The 16,662-nt window shown below is 43.7% G+C and overlaps 1 protein-coding gene across 6 annotated transcripts; it reads left to right on the top strand.

Moving 5' to 3' along the window:
- Nucleotides 1–388: 388 nt before the first annotated feature.
- LOC116231839 (uncharacterized) lies at nt 389–13,849 on the top strand. Of its 6 annotated transcripts, none has more exons than XM_031597825.2 (9): nt 391–1,056; nt 1,964–2,052; nt 5,181–5,272; nt 5,756–7,063; nt 8,530–9,468; nt 10,930–11,024; nt 11,625–11,792; nt 12,295–12,452; nt 13,604–13,849. In XM_031597825.2, the coding sequence occupies exons 3-9, from the start codon at nt 5,253–5,255 to the stop codon at nt 13,847–13,849; spliced, it is 2,934 nt and encodes a 977-aa protein (XP_031453685.2). In that variant the 5' UTR covers nt 391–1,056; nt 1,964–2,052; nt 5,181–5,252. The 6 variants fall into 6 exon arrangements, with proteins under 6 accessions (XP_089990710.1, XP_031453685.2, XP_089990706.1 ...); XM_090134580.1 differs by having other exon boundaries at nt 1,960–2,052; XM_090134581.1 differs by having other exon boundaries at nt 391–1,401; nt 1,960–2,052.
- Nucleotides 13,850–16,662: the final 2,813 nt, after the last annotated feature.

Raw genomic sequence — 16,662 nt, 5'->3', positions numbered from 1 at the left:
ATGGCAGATGCAAGTCTTTGGGATGTATTTTGAGCAAGAACCGTGAAATACTTCATTTTGCAGATGAGAAAACAGATTGGTTTAAAGTCGATTGGATGTTTTTTTCCGTGTTTTGAAAGTAGTTGAGCAAAAGCTTCTTACGTTTATGCATTTTTTCAACCAGCTCTTCCTAGAGAAGACATATATGAATCGTTAAAAAAACAAAGTCCCCACAGAAGCTGTTAATTTTATTGTCATCCAGCCTGGCAATGCAGAGAGACAGTAAAAGCCCCAGACACAGGCAAACAAAGTCCCGGCTTCCAGCTTGGATCTGTTTGCAGAACTGAGGCCCTGCAATCCGATCTTCTGGAAGATATCAGCAAATCCAGCTCGCTTTCTCATGGGAAAAAAAAAAAAAAAAAAAGTGTTTTCACACAACTCGCACAAACGCACTGCTCTGAGATCTGAGATTTTCTTTTTGAGGGTCAGAAAACATCTTACAGCTGTGTATTTCCTCACCTCCCTGTCGTCTCCCCCTAGCAAGAGAAACCATCTATATGCCTCTCGTGAAGCAGCCTGGCTCCACACCAACAAAACCCCTTTCTGGGTAACATCAAGGCTGCACTGCCGCAGCCGAGCAGCTCTGTGGCACAGGACAGGGCTGCCCTGGGGGCTGTGGGCATGCAGGAGGGCCGCCTCAGCGGGCAGGTGAGCCTGCAGCGCGGGTTCTTCACTCAGAAAGCCCGGCTTGGTTTTGTTTCTCTTATTTTTCGAAGCTTTCCTCTCCCTGCCCAGCAGCCCTTTCGCTCACTGTAAGAACAGAGGCCGAAAACGGGCCTCGAAAGCGAGCAGCAGCGGGCAAACCCCCGCGCGCCCAAGATGGCCGCCCACTCCTGACATGCCGCTTCCCTCACTCAAGATGGCGGAAAGGCTGAGCGGCTACGGGGACGAAGCCGAGGGCGGCCATGTTGCTTTCGGGCACGCGGGGCAGGACCACTGCGGTGAAGCGGCGGGGGAAAGGTGGTTTCACCCAGAGGCGGTGCGAGAGGAGCGCGGCAGCCGCGACCCACGCGTGGGGTACGGTAGGGTGAGGGCGGCGGCGAGCCCGGCCGGGACCGAGGGGTCGGTGAGGGCAGCTGGGCGCGCAGCCGCGAGGGAGGGCCGAGAGCTGGCTGGGCCGCGCTCGACGCCTCGTGAGGGAGCGTGGTGGAGGCGAGGCCTGGGCGCTGAGGCGAAGCTTGGGGTGTCCCGAGGTGTCCCAGCCCCACGGCCTGGGCGGTTGGCCTCGATTTTCTCACAGAAAGAGCGATTGGAATTCATTTCTGGCTGTGACAGGTGCGGCTGTGGGTGTTTCTCGCTGCTCTGACAGCCGGTGTGGGAATTTGTGTGAATAAACTTGATTTTTTCAGGTGATTAATGCAGGTGAGTAATTCCAGCACTTATTTATGCCCTCTTCGTCTTCTTTTTCACTGATGGTAGTTAATTATCTTCCTGTCATTCACGTTTTATCATCACAGTCGCTCTCAAAATGCTATCTGACTTGACAGGGGGAAAAAAAATAAAAAAAGACAAAAGCCTACCCGCCTTCATCTTACTTGGGAAAGTTTTAGCCAAGGCATCCAGAAGTAAAACCGTGCTCTCATGCTGTACCAGCACTTCACAGAGGTATTCAGGCAGCTTCTGCAGAGAGCAGCTGGTCAAAGGAGGTCTCATTTTCTTCTGTCAGTAGGTAAAGGGGTTCCTATATGCAAGCAGCTGTCAAGATCGTAAAGGATCCCTCCCTGGGAAGATAAGTTAGGGAATAAGTTCCTCTTCACTTCTCTAATTAGAAATCTAGAATTCCATTTAAAAGACTTGGGGAGACTCAAGCAACCAAAGACTATGTGTATTTTGCAAAAAACAGAGCATGAAATGAATAGAGTGGTGTGCTTATCAAAAATTGTGGCTTTAGACCTTTCTTGTTTTTTTTTTTTTTCCCAGACAGATGGGGATACTGTTACTGTCTTCACTTCAGAGGAGCTGTACAGTATCACAGCAGTTAAGGCCCTGGCCCATAAAAATCTCCAAATAGAGGTAAACAGTGAAAGCCAAGAAACAATTCTGTTTTAGAAATATTTACTGTTGCTCTTACCAATGCAGTTTTCCTGTTTTCATTTAACTAGAGAGATACTGTTGAATACATCATTGTAGCATTAAAAAGAAGAGGAGCACAGAACAAAATATTAATCTCTTCTTGTGGATTAGAAGCCACTACTAGGCTTTGGTTTTGAAAACAGCTGGACTTATTCCAGTGGCATTATTAGATACTGTGATTGAATAGAAATATGCTTTGGCTTTTGCAGTGGTTTCCTTTTGTCTAATTTTCTGGAAGTCTTGCATCCATCCAAATTCTTTGAGTTCCCCGAAATCAGTGTCTGAAGCTAGCAACTTGCTGCCTGATCTCAGAAATAGCTCCAATGTAAAGCAGAATGATATTCATTAGGGCTGTTAGCTTCTTTTGCCTCCTTATTTTTGCTACTGGTTTTGTGAGCCATGAGCAGTTTTGTGTTCTGCCACTCTGCAGGGTTAAGATTACGTATATAAGGCATATATAAGTTCTGCAGGAAAGAGAAGTGCCAATTGTTCCGAGATTTGGGCTAGCTAAAGCAAAAGGGATTGGGGAAGCTTGCTTTAATGATGTGCCTGGGAGCCAAAGTTAGGAGTATGAACACCGAGGTGTCTCGTGTTCATATGTGGAGGGACCAGATTAAGCCTTATAATTATAATTATGTTACCATTATTTTTTCTATTTGATTGCTGGCTGTTATTTCTTTCCAACATTAACTCATAGTGCATAGAATGCATCCTTCTCTTTGATTAAATAAGTGATTCTTATTTAATCTGTCACCCTTGTTCTTATTGCTTTGGGTGGGAATTCCTCATAAATTTTCTCTCGTCAGTAAGCTTTAATGACAAATAAAGAGTAGAGGAGAAACAGTTTTCTTAATCCAGCAGGGATGAGAAGCTGTTCCCTTACTCCACAAAGGAAAGCAACATATTTAAAAACTCTCTACTGACAAGTTTTCAGGAAAAGGAAAAATAGTAAGAAAGCAACTTAGACACTGTTTCAATACAATTGCAATGTCGCATTCTAATCTCCACCTCGTGAAAGTAAAATGTGAGAAAATAAATTATTCAGCACTACTTGAGAAAACTCAAGTTAAGTTTCCTGTCCAAGTAGTAACAAAAAGCAGTCTCATTTTCCTTTGAAGAAGCAAAAAGGTGAGAATTGATTTATTTGTGGTATTTTTTCATTAGAAAGACATTTCAGTAAACAGTTCCCAGGCTGATTTAATCTAGAACCAGATGAACTGACGAGATCATGTTGGAACAAACCTCTCTGTTTGGCTCTCTATCAGATATAAGTGTTAGCTGAGTTCACATGTGAGCGTGTACTGAGAATTTATCTCAGATGGGGATCTTAAAAAGGAGGAGGAGAAAATTAGCACATGCTCTGCTCATTGATTTCCTTAAGCTTTACTGATCACTGAGCTTCTCAGTACTGTCAGCTCTGCTTGGACACGAGGAATGATGCTGTGCTGGAAAACACTGAGAAGGGCAAGTCTGGGAACAGATTAGGTGGTAGCTTTTGTGAGTTTGTGGACTAAGTATAGGCATTAGCCTCTGGATCTGCATTTCTGCAGCTTGCAAGCACTCCTGTTCCTTTTGCAGGGTAAATATTTAGTAGCAGTAGTAGTATTTCAGCAGGTTGCAAAAATCACGGTCAACACAAAGTGCAAAACTGCTGAATGCATTCACTAAGACTGTCCTTGCTGTTCAGAATTTGTAAGGCAGAGAAAGTTTAATTAGATGTTTGGAGGAATCTGGATATAAGTAGTCCTTTTCTGATACAATTTAGTTGATGCTATTTTGCACACCCCTCCGCAATTTTCAGTTTCAGTGGTCTCTCTCAGCACCTGTTTTGTCTTTACTCAGTCTTTTGGCTACTTCTCCAAAGTATTTGTCTTTTAATAATGTTTGTTTGTTTTCTTTGAGTAAACATCTTTGAACTGGCAGACAGGGGAAGTGGGAAGTTCTGCACAGCTGAGCAGGAAGGCTGAGATCCCACTTATTTGGTGGGATTTCTCAACAAGAGCTCATAGGAAAGAAGACTCAGGATCAAACTCCTCACTGAGACAGATATTGAGGTTTTGCATAATTCACACTTCCAGACGTTTAGTGTCTAGTAGAAATCTCCCTTGTTTCCTAAGAACGTTACAATACATGTTCCCGTGACTCTTAATGGCACCTGAAACCTGTAAATGCAGTTTTTAAAATGTTGTTTGGGATGTCACAAGTTACGAATCACACCTTACAGATTAGAAGATGATTATCCTCTGCGGTGCTTGCTGCAGTAGCTTGTAATAGGAAGAGTATTCTCAAAGCTATCTCTTAAGCTTGCTATTCAAAGCTGTTCTCTCTAGGCTTTGTATTGTATTCAGCTTCCTAGTGCTGTATGTTGAAGACACATTTGTCTTCTTAATCAGACAGCTTATATCTGCCAGGGATGTATTTAATGTAAAGTCAAACATAATTCAGATGAGGAGAGAAAGCAAGCACAGCAACCCTAAGCAGAGTCTTTCAGCAATAGCAAGCTACTTTGTCTGTTTATTTTGGCCTAACGTTCCTCCCTTGGTGACAGATCTGTTGCAAATGTGCTAAATAACAGGCATTTAGAAACTATGTTGTATCAGGAGTATAAGCTTAGAATATCGGATTGTATCAGATCACATTATAGGAGCATCTAAAGGTTTCAGTACGGGTGCCAGCGATGTTGCTGTGCTTTATGGGCGAGGGTAAATGAGACTTCTTGTTCCAGAGTTATAGGTGTCGTATATGGGTTGAGATAGGAAAGCCACAGTGCTCTCAGGCATGTGGTTTACTGTAATGATGCGTAGCATCTGTCCCTAGAGCTGATGGGAAAGTGCAAATTGTTCTTTGTGAAATCATCAAGATGTCAGAAAACTTCTGACCTTGCTGTTTGATGACAGAGAAGGAGCAAGCTGTTTGGAAATATTTTCCAAATAAAATACTACTGCCTCCTCAGAGGAATAAGAAAAGTATGTATTTCCAGATTCATAATTTGTCCCTGTACATTTTCTGCATTTCTTTAAGTGCCTGAATACAATATAAGCTTACTAATTCTCATTTCTAACCACCAGGCCTGATTGCTTATGTGAAGGGGAGCGAAACAGAAACAAAATTGAGGTCCAGAGATTTCTGCCCTGCTTTGGATGAGGGGCTGCCTGTCACAGTGAGTAGAGCCTGGTGTGGGATTGCCAAAACACAGTCTTTGCTTTAACACAGCCTGGAAACAACTGGAAGTGACCTGCTATACTTTGGTTCTCCCATTGATACAACAGACATGGGGAAGGTTGCTTAATTTTACTGTGAATTGCTGTGACCTCTGATGTTGAAAGGTGCTTATATGAAGTGTCATGTTATTATGTTACTCACATTTTGTTACTGTTACCATCTGTACTCCAGAATATTGGCTCTGAAGGATTATCCTAGAGAGTAAATCTAAATCTGTGACCGCAATAAACTGTAATCTATGTTTGCTGATGACAGTTGCATTGACAGAAGTAACCTTGAAGCCTTTAGTACATCTTGTAAATTGGGAATTGGGACACAGCACTCCACTGAGCTTTTTATGTAAGTGACTAATATTGTATGTGAATGAAGAGGTAATTCGTGGAAGAACAAGCATTCAAACATCTGTCTGTTTTTCTGGCAGGATGGAGGAGAAGAAAATTCTAATGAAATCCAAGGTTGCAGCTCCTAATCTCCTGAGGGCACTACATTCTCTGTATCAATTCGGTCATCTCTGTGATGTGACAGTGCACACGCAACATCTAGGAATTCAAGAGGAGTTTCTGGTTCACAAAGCTGTCTTGGCAGCTTCCAGCAACTATTTTAAGGGGCTTTTCCTACATGATGAGATGCTGGACACCAAGAATTGCACAGTGACTCTGCAAGACATTTACACAGAAGAGTTCACCTCCTTTCTGGAATTCGTCTATACTGCAGAAGTGGAGATTGAAGCAGGAAAACTGCAACGAATGAAAGAAATAGCAGAAAGGCTTGAGTGCAAGGACTTGCTTGACATTTGTGAGGAAGTGAGAGCAGAGGGAAAGAAGGGTTTAGATTTGAGTCTCCATCTGAAAGGTCAGCTGTGTGAAAGTGGTGTGCCACAGTGGCCTTGCATACAGCAAGAGGAGGACTGCAAACTGAGTAGCTGTTCCCAAGTGGTGGCAGTACCCATGCAGAGGAAACTCTGGGAGAGGCAAAAGCATAACAAGTTGCTGGCTGGTTATGAACTCATTGAAGGCCAACCAGCAAATCTGGAGCAAGAGGGCATTGCTTTTCCACGAGAAAAATCTAGGACAGCAAAGCTACCCAAATGTGACAGAACAGATAACAGAGGCAGGCTTGGCATGGATGTCATTAGTCTGGAGCAGAGGAATACTCATTCTCCTGTGAGCCAGACTGGGTCAAAGGAAGCCTGTGTAGTAGTTAGGGATATACTGTCTGAGCAGTGGGAAGGTGGAAACAGTTTAATTTCTGATCTTAGCAGTAAAACCAAACGTAGGAGATCACTGCGGCGTGTGGCAAAAGTCTTGCCAGAGATTGCATGTGAGAAATGCAATGAATCATTCCACGTTATCAAGCAGTACCAGTTGCATATGGAGCTCAAGCATGGCATTAATCTGTCTGTCAAGTACAGCTGCAACATGTGCGAGCAGCTCTTCTCCAGCCACCAGAACCTGAAGCAGCATTGCCTCACTGTTCATAGTGCTGAACGGGGCTTCTCTTGCATGTTTTGTGACAAGAGGTTTAAGCATCAGAAGGACAGAAATGATCATATCCAGAAGGTGCATGAGAAGCAGAGGGATCCACAGGTATGCCCGTACTGCGACAAGGTCATCAGCTCCAAGTGTGGGCTGACAGTCCACATCCGAACACACACAGGAGAGAAACCTTATAAATGTGAGCGCTGCCCTGCCAGCTTTGCTCAGAGGTCTGCTTACAAGACTCATATAAGGTACAGCATTCTGGGTTTGTCTGTATGAGTTCTCACTTGTTTGTGAGCAGCAGGGTAGAAGCATTTCTGAAATCCTAAAAGCTTCACTTGGAGAATTCCTTGGACTTGATCTGATGGGTGTTGAAATCTGTACAGATTTTTTTCAGTTTACTTCATCACGTTTGGATTGAGGTTTCCCAAACTGGGAATTCAGGCAAGCATTTCCTGTTGAATCAAAGAGGTCTTGTGCAGAAGCCTCAGATTTTGATATTAAAATTGGAATCCCAAAAGAATCGGCATCTGTTTAAAACGCATGTGAAAATATCTTTTCTCTTTCTTGAAATATACATCACTGCTTTTTTGATTCTTAATAATATACCCAATAAATGCTAATACTAATAATTCACTCCAAAAGGAAGATTTAGAGTGCTAAATTATATAAAAATACCATCAAATCAATTAAAAATGTGGTGAAATGGAGAAAGCAGGGAAAGGGCAGTAGCTACACCAGGTAACTGTAGACATGTAAAATATTGGAAGTTGTTCTATGTTGTTCTTCTGCACTTCTGCTCTGTGCTTTTCAGAGGACATCCAAGTTGGCACTGTGCTTTATATTTTGGATTATGTTTAATACTGAGGGTAATACAGATTGTGTGCATTAATCTCTGAGAAAAAAATGTTGTGTTTAAACATATTAGCATTTTAGTCATAGGCTAGGATATGTAGACTCTTTCATTGTGGGCATGCTTTCTGCTAACTCGTGTTGAATCTTGATTTCAGGGAAACTGACCATAGGGCCTGTTCTTCTCCAAGGCAGAAGGCTAGAACCTGGCCTTGTTATTTATTGATTTTTAATAATCAAAGGTCCATCAGGAGGACGTTGAGCTGCATTTGAGTAAGAAAATGCATCTGTTAATTCTCACGTTTCTGTGTTTGTAAGGCAAGTCCATAAGGGGCCTGTAAAAGCTATTCAGTGCATTCATGTGTTCTAAGTTTCTCTCTGCTGTACTGATGTTATTTCTGGCAGATGTGTGTCTGATATGCTTTTAAAACCTTTGCAGTTCATTTTCCACACCCTGACTAGCGATAAGGAGAATTAACAGTTGCAATTGACAACTTTGCAAGGGGCTCTGTTTTGTTTTTCATATATTTAATCTGTATTTCCCTTGGTTTAAGTCCTTCATTTCTTACACTGTCCACTGTTGTCTTGGAGGAAAATATACAGTCCATCTTTTGGTTATAGCCAGGTAACAAATATGTATACCTCAGAGACTCTGTCCTTGATGGGCTCAGATATTTTAGTTTTCTTTAACTGCCTGGTCTAGCTCCATGCAAAATTTCCCTGTTTGGCACTTCTAATTATGCTGTATGTTCTTTAAATGGTGTGAGGAACAGCTAAAAGGAAACAGCTCCCCTAAGATAAACATGCCTGAATTGAAACAATTGAACCTATTAAAGTTGTTCCCCATGTTTTTTTGTTTTAACAGAAAAATCCATGAATCTGGGCAAGAGAGGAAACGTATGCCAGTCTACTGGATGGTAGTTCCACCTACTTGCAGACCAAATGCAGCAAGCTGTGACAAAGATAGTGATAGGGAGATATGGGATGGGATGCCAGAGGTTGTACTAGAAAAGGGTGCAATGCACAAAGAGTCTGCAAGTTGTGAGGGAGAGCCTGCAAGGCCAGCTGTTACACAAGCAGACTGTAGTGAACTGCAAGAAGAACAGAAGCAGAAATGTACAGAATCTCAAAGAGGAATGGAAACACTGGCTGAAGAAGGGAATGAAGCTGAAGGTGGGAAGAGTGTGAAGGGAGAGGAAGAGGGAGGTTATGAAGCGGAGTATTCAGATGTTGAAGATACTAGAGATAATGATGAAGCCTTTACAGAGGAAGATGATGAGGATGATGAATGCTCCAATGAAAAAGGTGCTGAAGAACATGAATCAGCTGAAGAATTTAAAATAAAGAAGGTAAATAAAAGTGGAGTGAATAAGAAATCCACCTATGTAATAAGATGCAATAAGTGCAACGAGCAGTTTGTTTCCCGGAAAAAGTATGTGGATCACTGCAGAGATATCCATCAGTGCTTGCCTGGTAAAGTCTATCAGTGTGACATCTGCAGCAAGTCGTTTGCTAGTTACAACAGCTGGAAGGAGCATCGAGCATGCGTCCATACTGATGAAAGGCAGTTTGCCTGCAGCCTTTGCAATGCTACTTTTAAAAGAAAGAGAGATGTGAGGACACATTATGTGCGGAAGCATGAAGGCAGAGTCAAACGCCCTCTCTGCTCTGTGTGTGGGAAGATCCTCAGCTCCCGAACAGCACTAGTGTTTCACATGCGGACACATACAGGAGAAAAACCTTATGAATGTGGCATTTGTCATTCAAAATTTGCTCAGCCATCACAGCTTAAAATCCATACCAGGTCAGCCTATGATATTGCTTCTCCCATTATCGTTTCCCGCATGCCCCATGTATTTCAGCACTTTTTTTTCCTCTCATCTCCCAGTTCTGAGTCATTCTCCCTTGGTGTCTTTATGACAGGAGTGCTGGGATATGATGTGATACGTGATATCTGTGATGAATTCTTTTGTGTAAAGACTGTGTCTGCAGCTGGTCATTGCATAAATTTTGGTTGGGATTTTGAAACAGGTGCTCTGTCCAAACTTACAAGCAAAAGCTAGTCATTTGAAACAGACTTCAGAATAAGATGATGGCCCTCACTGATGAGAAATAGGCTGAAAAATGAGCAAAGGACTCCAGAGATCAAGATGAAAAGACCTTCCTGTGTGACTCTGAGCAAATCATTTAGCGTGGGATTCCATTTCTTCTACACAATACGAAAGCTGGACTCCTCATTTGGGCTCCCTCTGTAGTCAGCAGAGCTAGATGGATGAATGGCTCTCTAGTGGTATCCGTGTTAAATGCTTCCTCCCCAAGAGACAGTGAATCACACCATGGAATGTCCCATCTTTCTTAACAGTGAGCCTAGCAGATAGTTTGTAGTTCTAGAGGGCTAAACTAGGAGAGAGAAATTCCATTCTTCTAGGCTGTAGACCCAGATGATGGGGTCAGTAGGTCTTTTTTGTCTCCTGAGTGTTCTTACAATGATTTTAAAAATTGTGAGGTATGCTGATTCTGGAGCAGTAAAATGTCTGAAATGTCTGAATATCTGTGTCAGCTGAGCCAGCAGAGCCAGCACTGTTTTGTCACAGTGACTTGTGGGATTTGTGTTGGGTAACTGGCTGTCTCATATGTGCAGCATTTTTCCTGACAACTCAGAATTAGGTGTGATTTTTCAAATCATGCTGTTTGGGTTGGAATAAGGAAGGATCAAATGTTAAGATCAAACATCAGGATTCCTGCCTCAGACTTCTTTGATTTGAGCTAGTTTAAAGTCAGGTGTCTGGCACGTGTTTGGAAACACTGCTTGCCTGACTTTCTTTAGCACCTTTTGACTTTTGCAGGCCAGAGGATGTAGGGCTGAGGGGTTATGGAAGCTGAAAATGTGGCCTACAGTGTCTCAAGATCTGCTGCTGGCATTGTGCTGGAGGCAGTCGTCATCTTTCCTGCTTTCTCCCTTCCAGTGCTACATTGTAAACATAACCTGTAAAAAAAAAAAAAAAAAAGTGGGGGGGAGATTTTCTAGGGCCTTAGAGTGAGAAAAAAGTAAACCCTTAAATGGGAACACTTCAATGTAGCACAAAGAGGGGTAAATGCTCTGTTTCCTGACTGAACAGAATATACTTTTTTCCAGTTATAATCATCAGAAAACAGAGAAGTGTGTTTAATATAATGTATAGAAAATACTTCAAAATAGAGATATATACTTTTTAAAGTACAAGAGCTATGTTATTAATAGCCTTTTGTGTTTTGCTTCATTTAGATCCCATACAGGGGAAAAACCGTATGTTTGTGAGGACTGTGGTGCTTGCTTTGCTGATAAAGGGAAACTCACTGGCCACAAAAGGACACACACAGGTAAGCATTAAATACTTCTGTTCCTTCCGTCACCTCCCATTGCTGCCTGATAAGGATTAGTGGGAATTTAGAAGTGAACACTTGGTTTTCTAACTCACAAAAGGGTTCCAGGAGGGAATTACCAGGGATAGAGAGATACTTGAAAAGTAACTTTGCAGGACAAAACTGGATGTGTGGGGGTGGGACTGGAGTCTTGTGGAATGGAATTATGATGGAGAGTTAAGTGAGCAAGTAAGGTCACACGTACACAGAATGTACAGAGGGATGAAGACAGATGGAAATCAGATAACCAAAGATAAAAATTATGAAGCATGGTAGTTCCAGGGGAAAAAAAAAAAACATTTGAACGAGTGAAAGGCATCAGGAAGATGGTGCCCTGGGCAGTCTAACCTAGTACTTGATGTAATGGTTGGCAACTCTGCCTGTGGCAGAGGATTTGGAAGTTGGTGATCTTTGAGGTCCCTTCCAACCCAAGCCATTTTGTGATTCTATGAAGATAAACACGGAGAAGGGAATTTTTCCCAACTCAGAGCCAGAAAGGAGTTGTGGGTAGATGAAAGCTTCTGCAAGAATTCAGAGTGCCTTTTCCTTCTTACTCAGGTGAGCGTCTCTTTAAGTGTGATGTGTGTGGAAAACATTTTGCCACCAATGAATATTTAAAGTGCCATAAACGATGCCACATGGGTGCTAAGCCGTACAAGTGCGAGGTTTGTGGGAAGACGTTTGGATTGAGAGCCTCACTAGCTCAGCACAGTAATGTCCACGCAGGTAATGAAACAAACAAATTGGGGCTGAGAAAATAAACTGCACTGGAAGTTGAGATCTGAAATATTTTACAGTTTGGATGGTGACATGTTATTCCAAAACCACTTTTATAAGCTCCTTGAGTTAGGTGGTGAGGAGACGCAGGGCTGCTACTGATCCTGACTTGTTAAATGGGGCAAGGTACCACCTTATATCAAGTGACACTTGTCCAGAAGAGTGAGGTGTATTGTGTGCTGCTGGAGGACGTCGGAGTGACTGTTATTAGTGCTGCTATTCCCCTTGCAAGATCAGGGTGCTGTTCTTGGGCTTTCCATCACAGCCAGGGAAGACTTGAGAACATTTATCACCTAACCTTAGAAGCCAGGGCCCCAAGCACATTCCTCCTAGATACACAGCTTTATCCCGACGTTCGCCTTTTCAAATTTCCCTACGCTTTTTGTCTGCTGAAATTGGAGCCAAAAGAAACTGCCTTCAAAGCCACTGATTGCTGTTCTTTGCCATTTAGAGACCCGTCCGTATTTCTGTGAACAGTGTGGAAAAACATTCACCCAGCAGGGCGCTCTCCGGCGCCATCAACGTATTCACACTGGGGAGAAGCCCTACAAGTGCAGAGCATGTGAGAGAACTTTCACAGACATGTCCACCCTGCGGAGACACGTGTCGGTACGCCAACCTCTTGTAGCTTACACACAGGAGGAAGACTGACTTTTTTTATGAGGGCAGATGAGACACAAGAGGGAATGGTTTTAAACTAAAAGAGGGGAGATTTAGATATTAGGAGGAATTTTTTTTACTTGGGGTGGTGAGGCCCTGGTGGCACAGGCTGCCCAGAGAAACTGTGGATGCTCCGTCCTAGCCACGTTTGATGAGGCCACGGGCAACCTGATCTAGTGGAGGGCAACCAGCCCATGTCAGGGGCATTGGAACTAGATGGGCTTTGAGGTTCTGTCCAATGTGAGTAATTCCAGTAATTCCAGACTCCTCAAACCCTTGTGGGAGTCAGGCTGTGGTGGTGACTCTTAGCTACTGAGAGAAGTTTGATGGCTTACTGGAGGTTCACACTGTTGCTTGAATTCTGGTCTTTATTTTTAAAAACTGTGGAAGAATGAAGGTTAGGGTTAGGAGATGGACATAGCATGTACATGGCTTTTAAAAATGTATTACTGCAGCGTCAGAATTTTCTCCTGTCTACCAGCACAGCAGCTCCCACTGCTGGCTGCCAAATCAGTCATCTTCCAAATAGCTGTACTGTCTTCAAAAGGAAAATGTGATCTTAAGAGGGGTGGGGAGGGACAGTGTTATTTAATATACTTATATTAAATATCTTAATTATTTAAATAACTAAGTTTTTAAAGGGGGAAGTATTCTATGTTGTACTACTACACCTCACAGTGTTTTAAGCCTCTAGCATGATGGTTTATAACGTCTCCATGAATATGGTTTTACACATTTCTGGAGTTGTGATGCACTGAAAAAATTGACTGCCAAAATTGGCTGTGTTCAGAGACCTCTGTACCCTCAGAGTGACTGCTAAGGGAGAACATAAGGTGTTATTTTTCCAATTGCAAGATTATAAGTGTAATGTTTGCCTACGTGCTAAACATCTAGTTTCCTTTGGAAGCGTTCTCTGGCAGAAAATCAGTGCAGAGTTGGCAAAAACAGCTCTGTTCTCGTGCTTCAAATCCAGCTTTTGCTGGTGCACGTTTAGCACAGTGAGCAAACCTCACCACTGTGCGATGTCGCACTGAATTCAATGTTTGGCAGTGGCTGCTGGAAGATCTCACGTGTCGTTGTCCTCCCTCTTTTTTCTCTAGATTCATGACCGAAACGCTCACTGGAGAAGCTTCTTAATAGACCTTACGACCAAAAAAAACCACAACTGGTCCAAAATAGAGACATTTTCGGGAGCCTGTATGGGCGAAGACTCGGTACCAGAAATTTGGTCATTTGACCGAGGTAAACTTTATAAACCAGACAGCGTCGTTCTTAAACAAGTACAGCATGTGCCACCTAGCGTTAGCAGCACAGAAGGCACCGACCGCTCCGTGCTGTGCCTGTAACGCCCGTGTCACCAGGAAGCCGTGCGGGCAGGAAGGCTTCACGAGGCGTGCTGCAGGGATTTGGGCCGGGTAGGTTTTAGCTCTGCGTACAGCTTCATTCATTCATTTATTATTTTATTTTTTACCAAGTTGTGACCGCATCACACGGTATCTCTTTAGGAAAGTGTATGCGGATGTACGTTCGCGCAGGTGCCGTGCTGTCACTGCGGGTTTGTTAATAAAGATGCGCTCTGTCAGCAGTGATGTGAACAGATAAATAAAGGACGGGCGCGTTAATGGCTGTACGCCGGCGCAGGCGCGCGGTTGCCTAGCGACGCCGTCGCGTGTTGTGACGTCATTTCCGCTGCGACGCCGCTGAGGGGCGGAGCCAGCTCGGCAGCGCTTCCGGCCGCCGCCCGCAGCCCGGGCCGTGAGGAGCGGCGCGGCCGGGCCGGGCCCGAGCCCCAAGCGCTGCCCCGCCCCGCGGCTCAGGTGAGTGCCGGGCCTTCGGAAGGGGCTCCGCGCTTGAGGACGGCTCCGCAGCCGCCGCGGTGCTGCTTCCCCGCTCCTCATGGGCGCGGGCGGCCCGTGAGCTGGGCAGGCCTGGGAGGCGGCGGAGCCGTCGCCCCGCGGGCAGGGCTCGCTCCCTGCAGTGTCCTGTGTCCGTGCGGGGCCCGTGGTGTGCACTCCGGTAATGGCGTGGGGCCTTGGGAAGTGGCGAGATAAGCAGCTTGAAAAAAAACCGTGTACGTCGTATCGGGGTTAGAAAGTTAAGTTCCGATAGCGTTGGTGGTTTCAGATAAATGGCTGAATGAGGCTTTGTTTAACGGCTCTGCAATGCGGAGTGCCCGTGGAAGGAGGAAATGCCTGGGTAAATAGAAAGAAGAGGAAACGTTTTTAAACTCCACCGTTCGTGGTTATTAAGAAGTCAGCCTTTCGTTAAAAACAATGCCTGAAGCACGGTGTTGGGGGTGGTTTGTAAGAGCGGGCTTTTGGGGTGACTGTTATCCTCATGGCTGGCACGGGCAGATGAGAGGACTCTGCTTTCCTTCTTAGTATAACAGGGTCTGAGTGTAATTAATGTAAGGTGGTAACAAAGTTTTTCAAATAGTTAATGTGACTATTTAAATCTTAAACGCATCAAGCTACAGGTTCGAAGGCTAGGAAATGTGAAGGCTTTGCTTCTGAGGAGACTGTTGGAGCAAGGATGGAGGTTTGGGTGCCAGTTGTGCACATGTTCCCTCATCTGCCACTTACCTGTTGTATGATAGTAGGAAACCTTTTCATATTCTACTATTATTCTTTTTTATTTTTGCCATTTTACTGGCTGTTAATAATCTCCTGTGTGTTCTTAGCTCTATTTTACAGCATTAGGCCTTCTTGAAAATACTGTCTCCAAACTGTTTTAGCAGGATACTGTATTGAGCTGTGAGTCTGTTTTTTGTTTTGTATGCACCAAAATTTGAGTTTCTAGCATACAGCAGAGAAAAGTGTCATCTTCTGGTGCTGTGGGTATTGTTCTTATGTTTCTTTATTCATCAAAACAGATTTATTGCAGTTACATTAATACAAACTTTGTTCCATTTAAACACTTATTTTCTGATTTTATTTTTCCAAAAAAGGTTTGTAGTGTCCCACGTATAAAATACAGCAAGTCTGCTGTGTCTGGAGTTGATCACAGAAACTTCAGTGTACTGCTTGCAAGAGCAGAGAACATTTTTAGATACAAACTGTGTGCATTGACAGTTAGTAAGGGCACAGTGAAAGTCAGTGCATTGCAGGGGAAGGCATTGCTGAAAACGCCTCAAAACCTGAAGGCTTTTTCCTTTGTTTGTTTTGAGAACTTCAGAGCAACATAAAACATTAGTTGGAAATAAAACCTTACCTGAATGATTCTGGAAATGGTGTAGGGCAACATGTGGGTGCTCAAAACTTAGAGGCTCTAAGCTTCATAGAATCATGGAATGGCCTGGGTTGAAAAGGAGCACAATGCTCATCCAGTTCCAACCCCCTGCTATGTGCAGGGTCGCCAACCAGCAGCCCAGGCTGCCCAGAGCCACATCCAGCCTGGCCTTGAATGCCTGCAGGGATGGGGCATCCACAGCCTCCTTGGGCAACCTGTTCCAGTGCATCACCACTCTCTAAGTGAAAAACTTCCTCCTAATATCCAACCTAAACCTGATTTGAGTGGTGAATTGCTTTATAAGAAAAACAGCATTGGGGAAGTTTTCTGGTTTCTTGAATTTACAGTTGGAGAACGTGCTTATGCAGTTTCCTATGCTTCTGTCAGTTAATGAGCATTTGGAAGTTTATCCAAATGTTGTTTGAATGCCTTAACTGAAAAGCCTGTTTAAAGCAGTTGTTACCAAGGACTGCAGTTTACTTAAACTTACCTTCCTCTTACTGCCTGACTAGGGGGGAGAAGAACTGTTTAATTCCACATGCCTTAATGGAAGCTTTTCTTTTGATCTCCCTCTGTTTGTTCTGCCCCTGTTACACTTTGTCATAGCCTCTACTGTTTCAGGTGAAACTGCGGTTGAGATTTAAAAGCAAATTAACTTCAGAGAAATGTGTGTGACTGACAGCATGCTTTTAGATATTGCCACTTAGGGTGACACTTTTGGAGTCCTGTCTGTGCTCCTAGCCAGACTTTTCACAATGCTCCTTTGAAAGTGTGCTCACTTAAGCTGCAGCACCTGTGGTGCTTAAATCTGACGTGAAGCACTTTCAGAAATCTGGACGTGATTTTTGGCTGCTGGTATCTTTAAGGGTTGTTTTTTGTTTTTTTTTTTAACATGCAGTGTTGTTAACAGCTTTTTGCAGAGAGAAGAAAG

The sequence above is a fragment of the Phasianus colchicus genome, chromosome 2 (genome assembly GCF_987193195.1).
Source record: "Phasianus colchicus chromosome 2, bPhaCol1.hap1.1, whole genome shotgun sequence".
NCBI classification, from domain to species: domain Eukaryota; kingdom Metazoa; phylum Chordata; class Aves; order Galliformes; family Phasianidae; genus Phasianus; species Phasianus colchicus.
The sequence above is the reverse complement of the archived record's forward strand: the minus strand, read 5'-3'. Positions and strand labels throughout refer to the sequence as shown.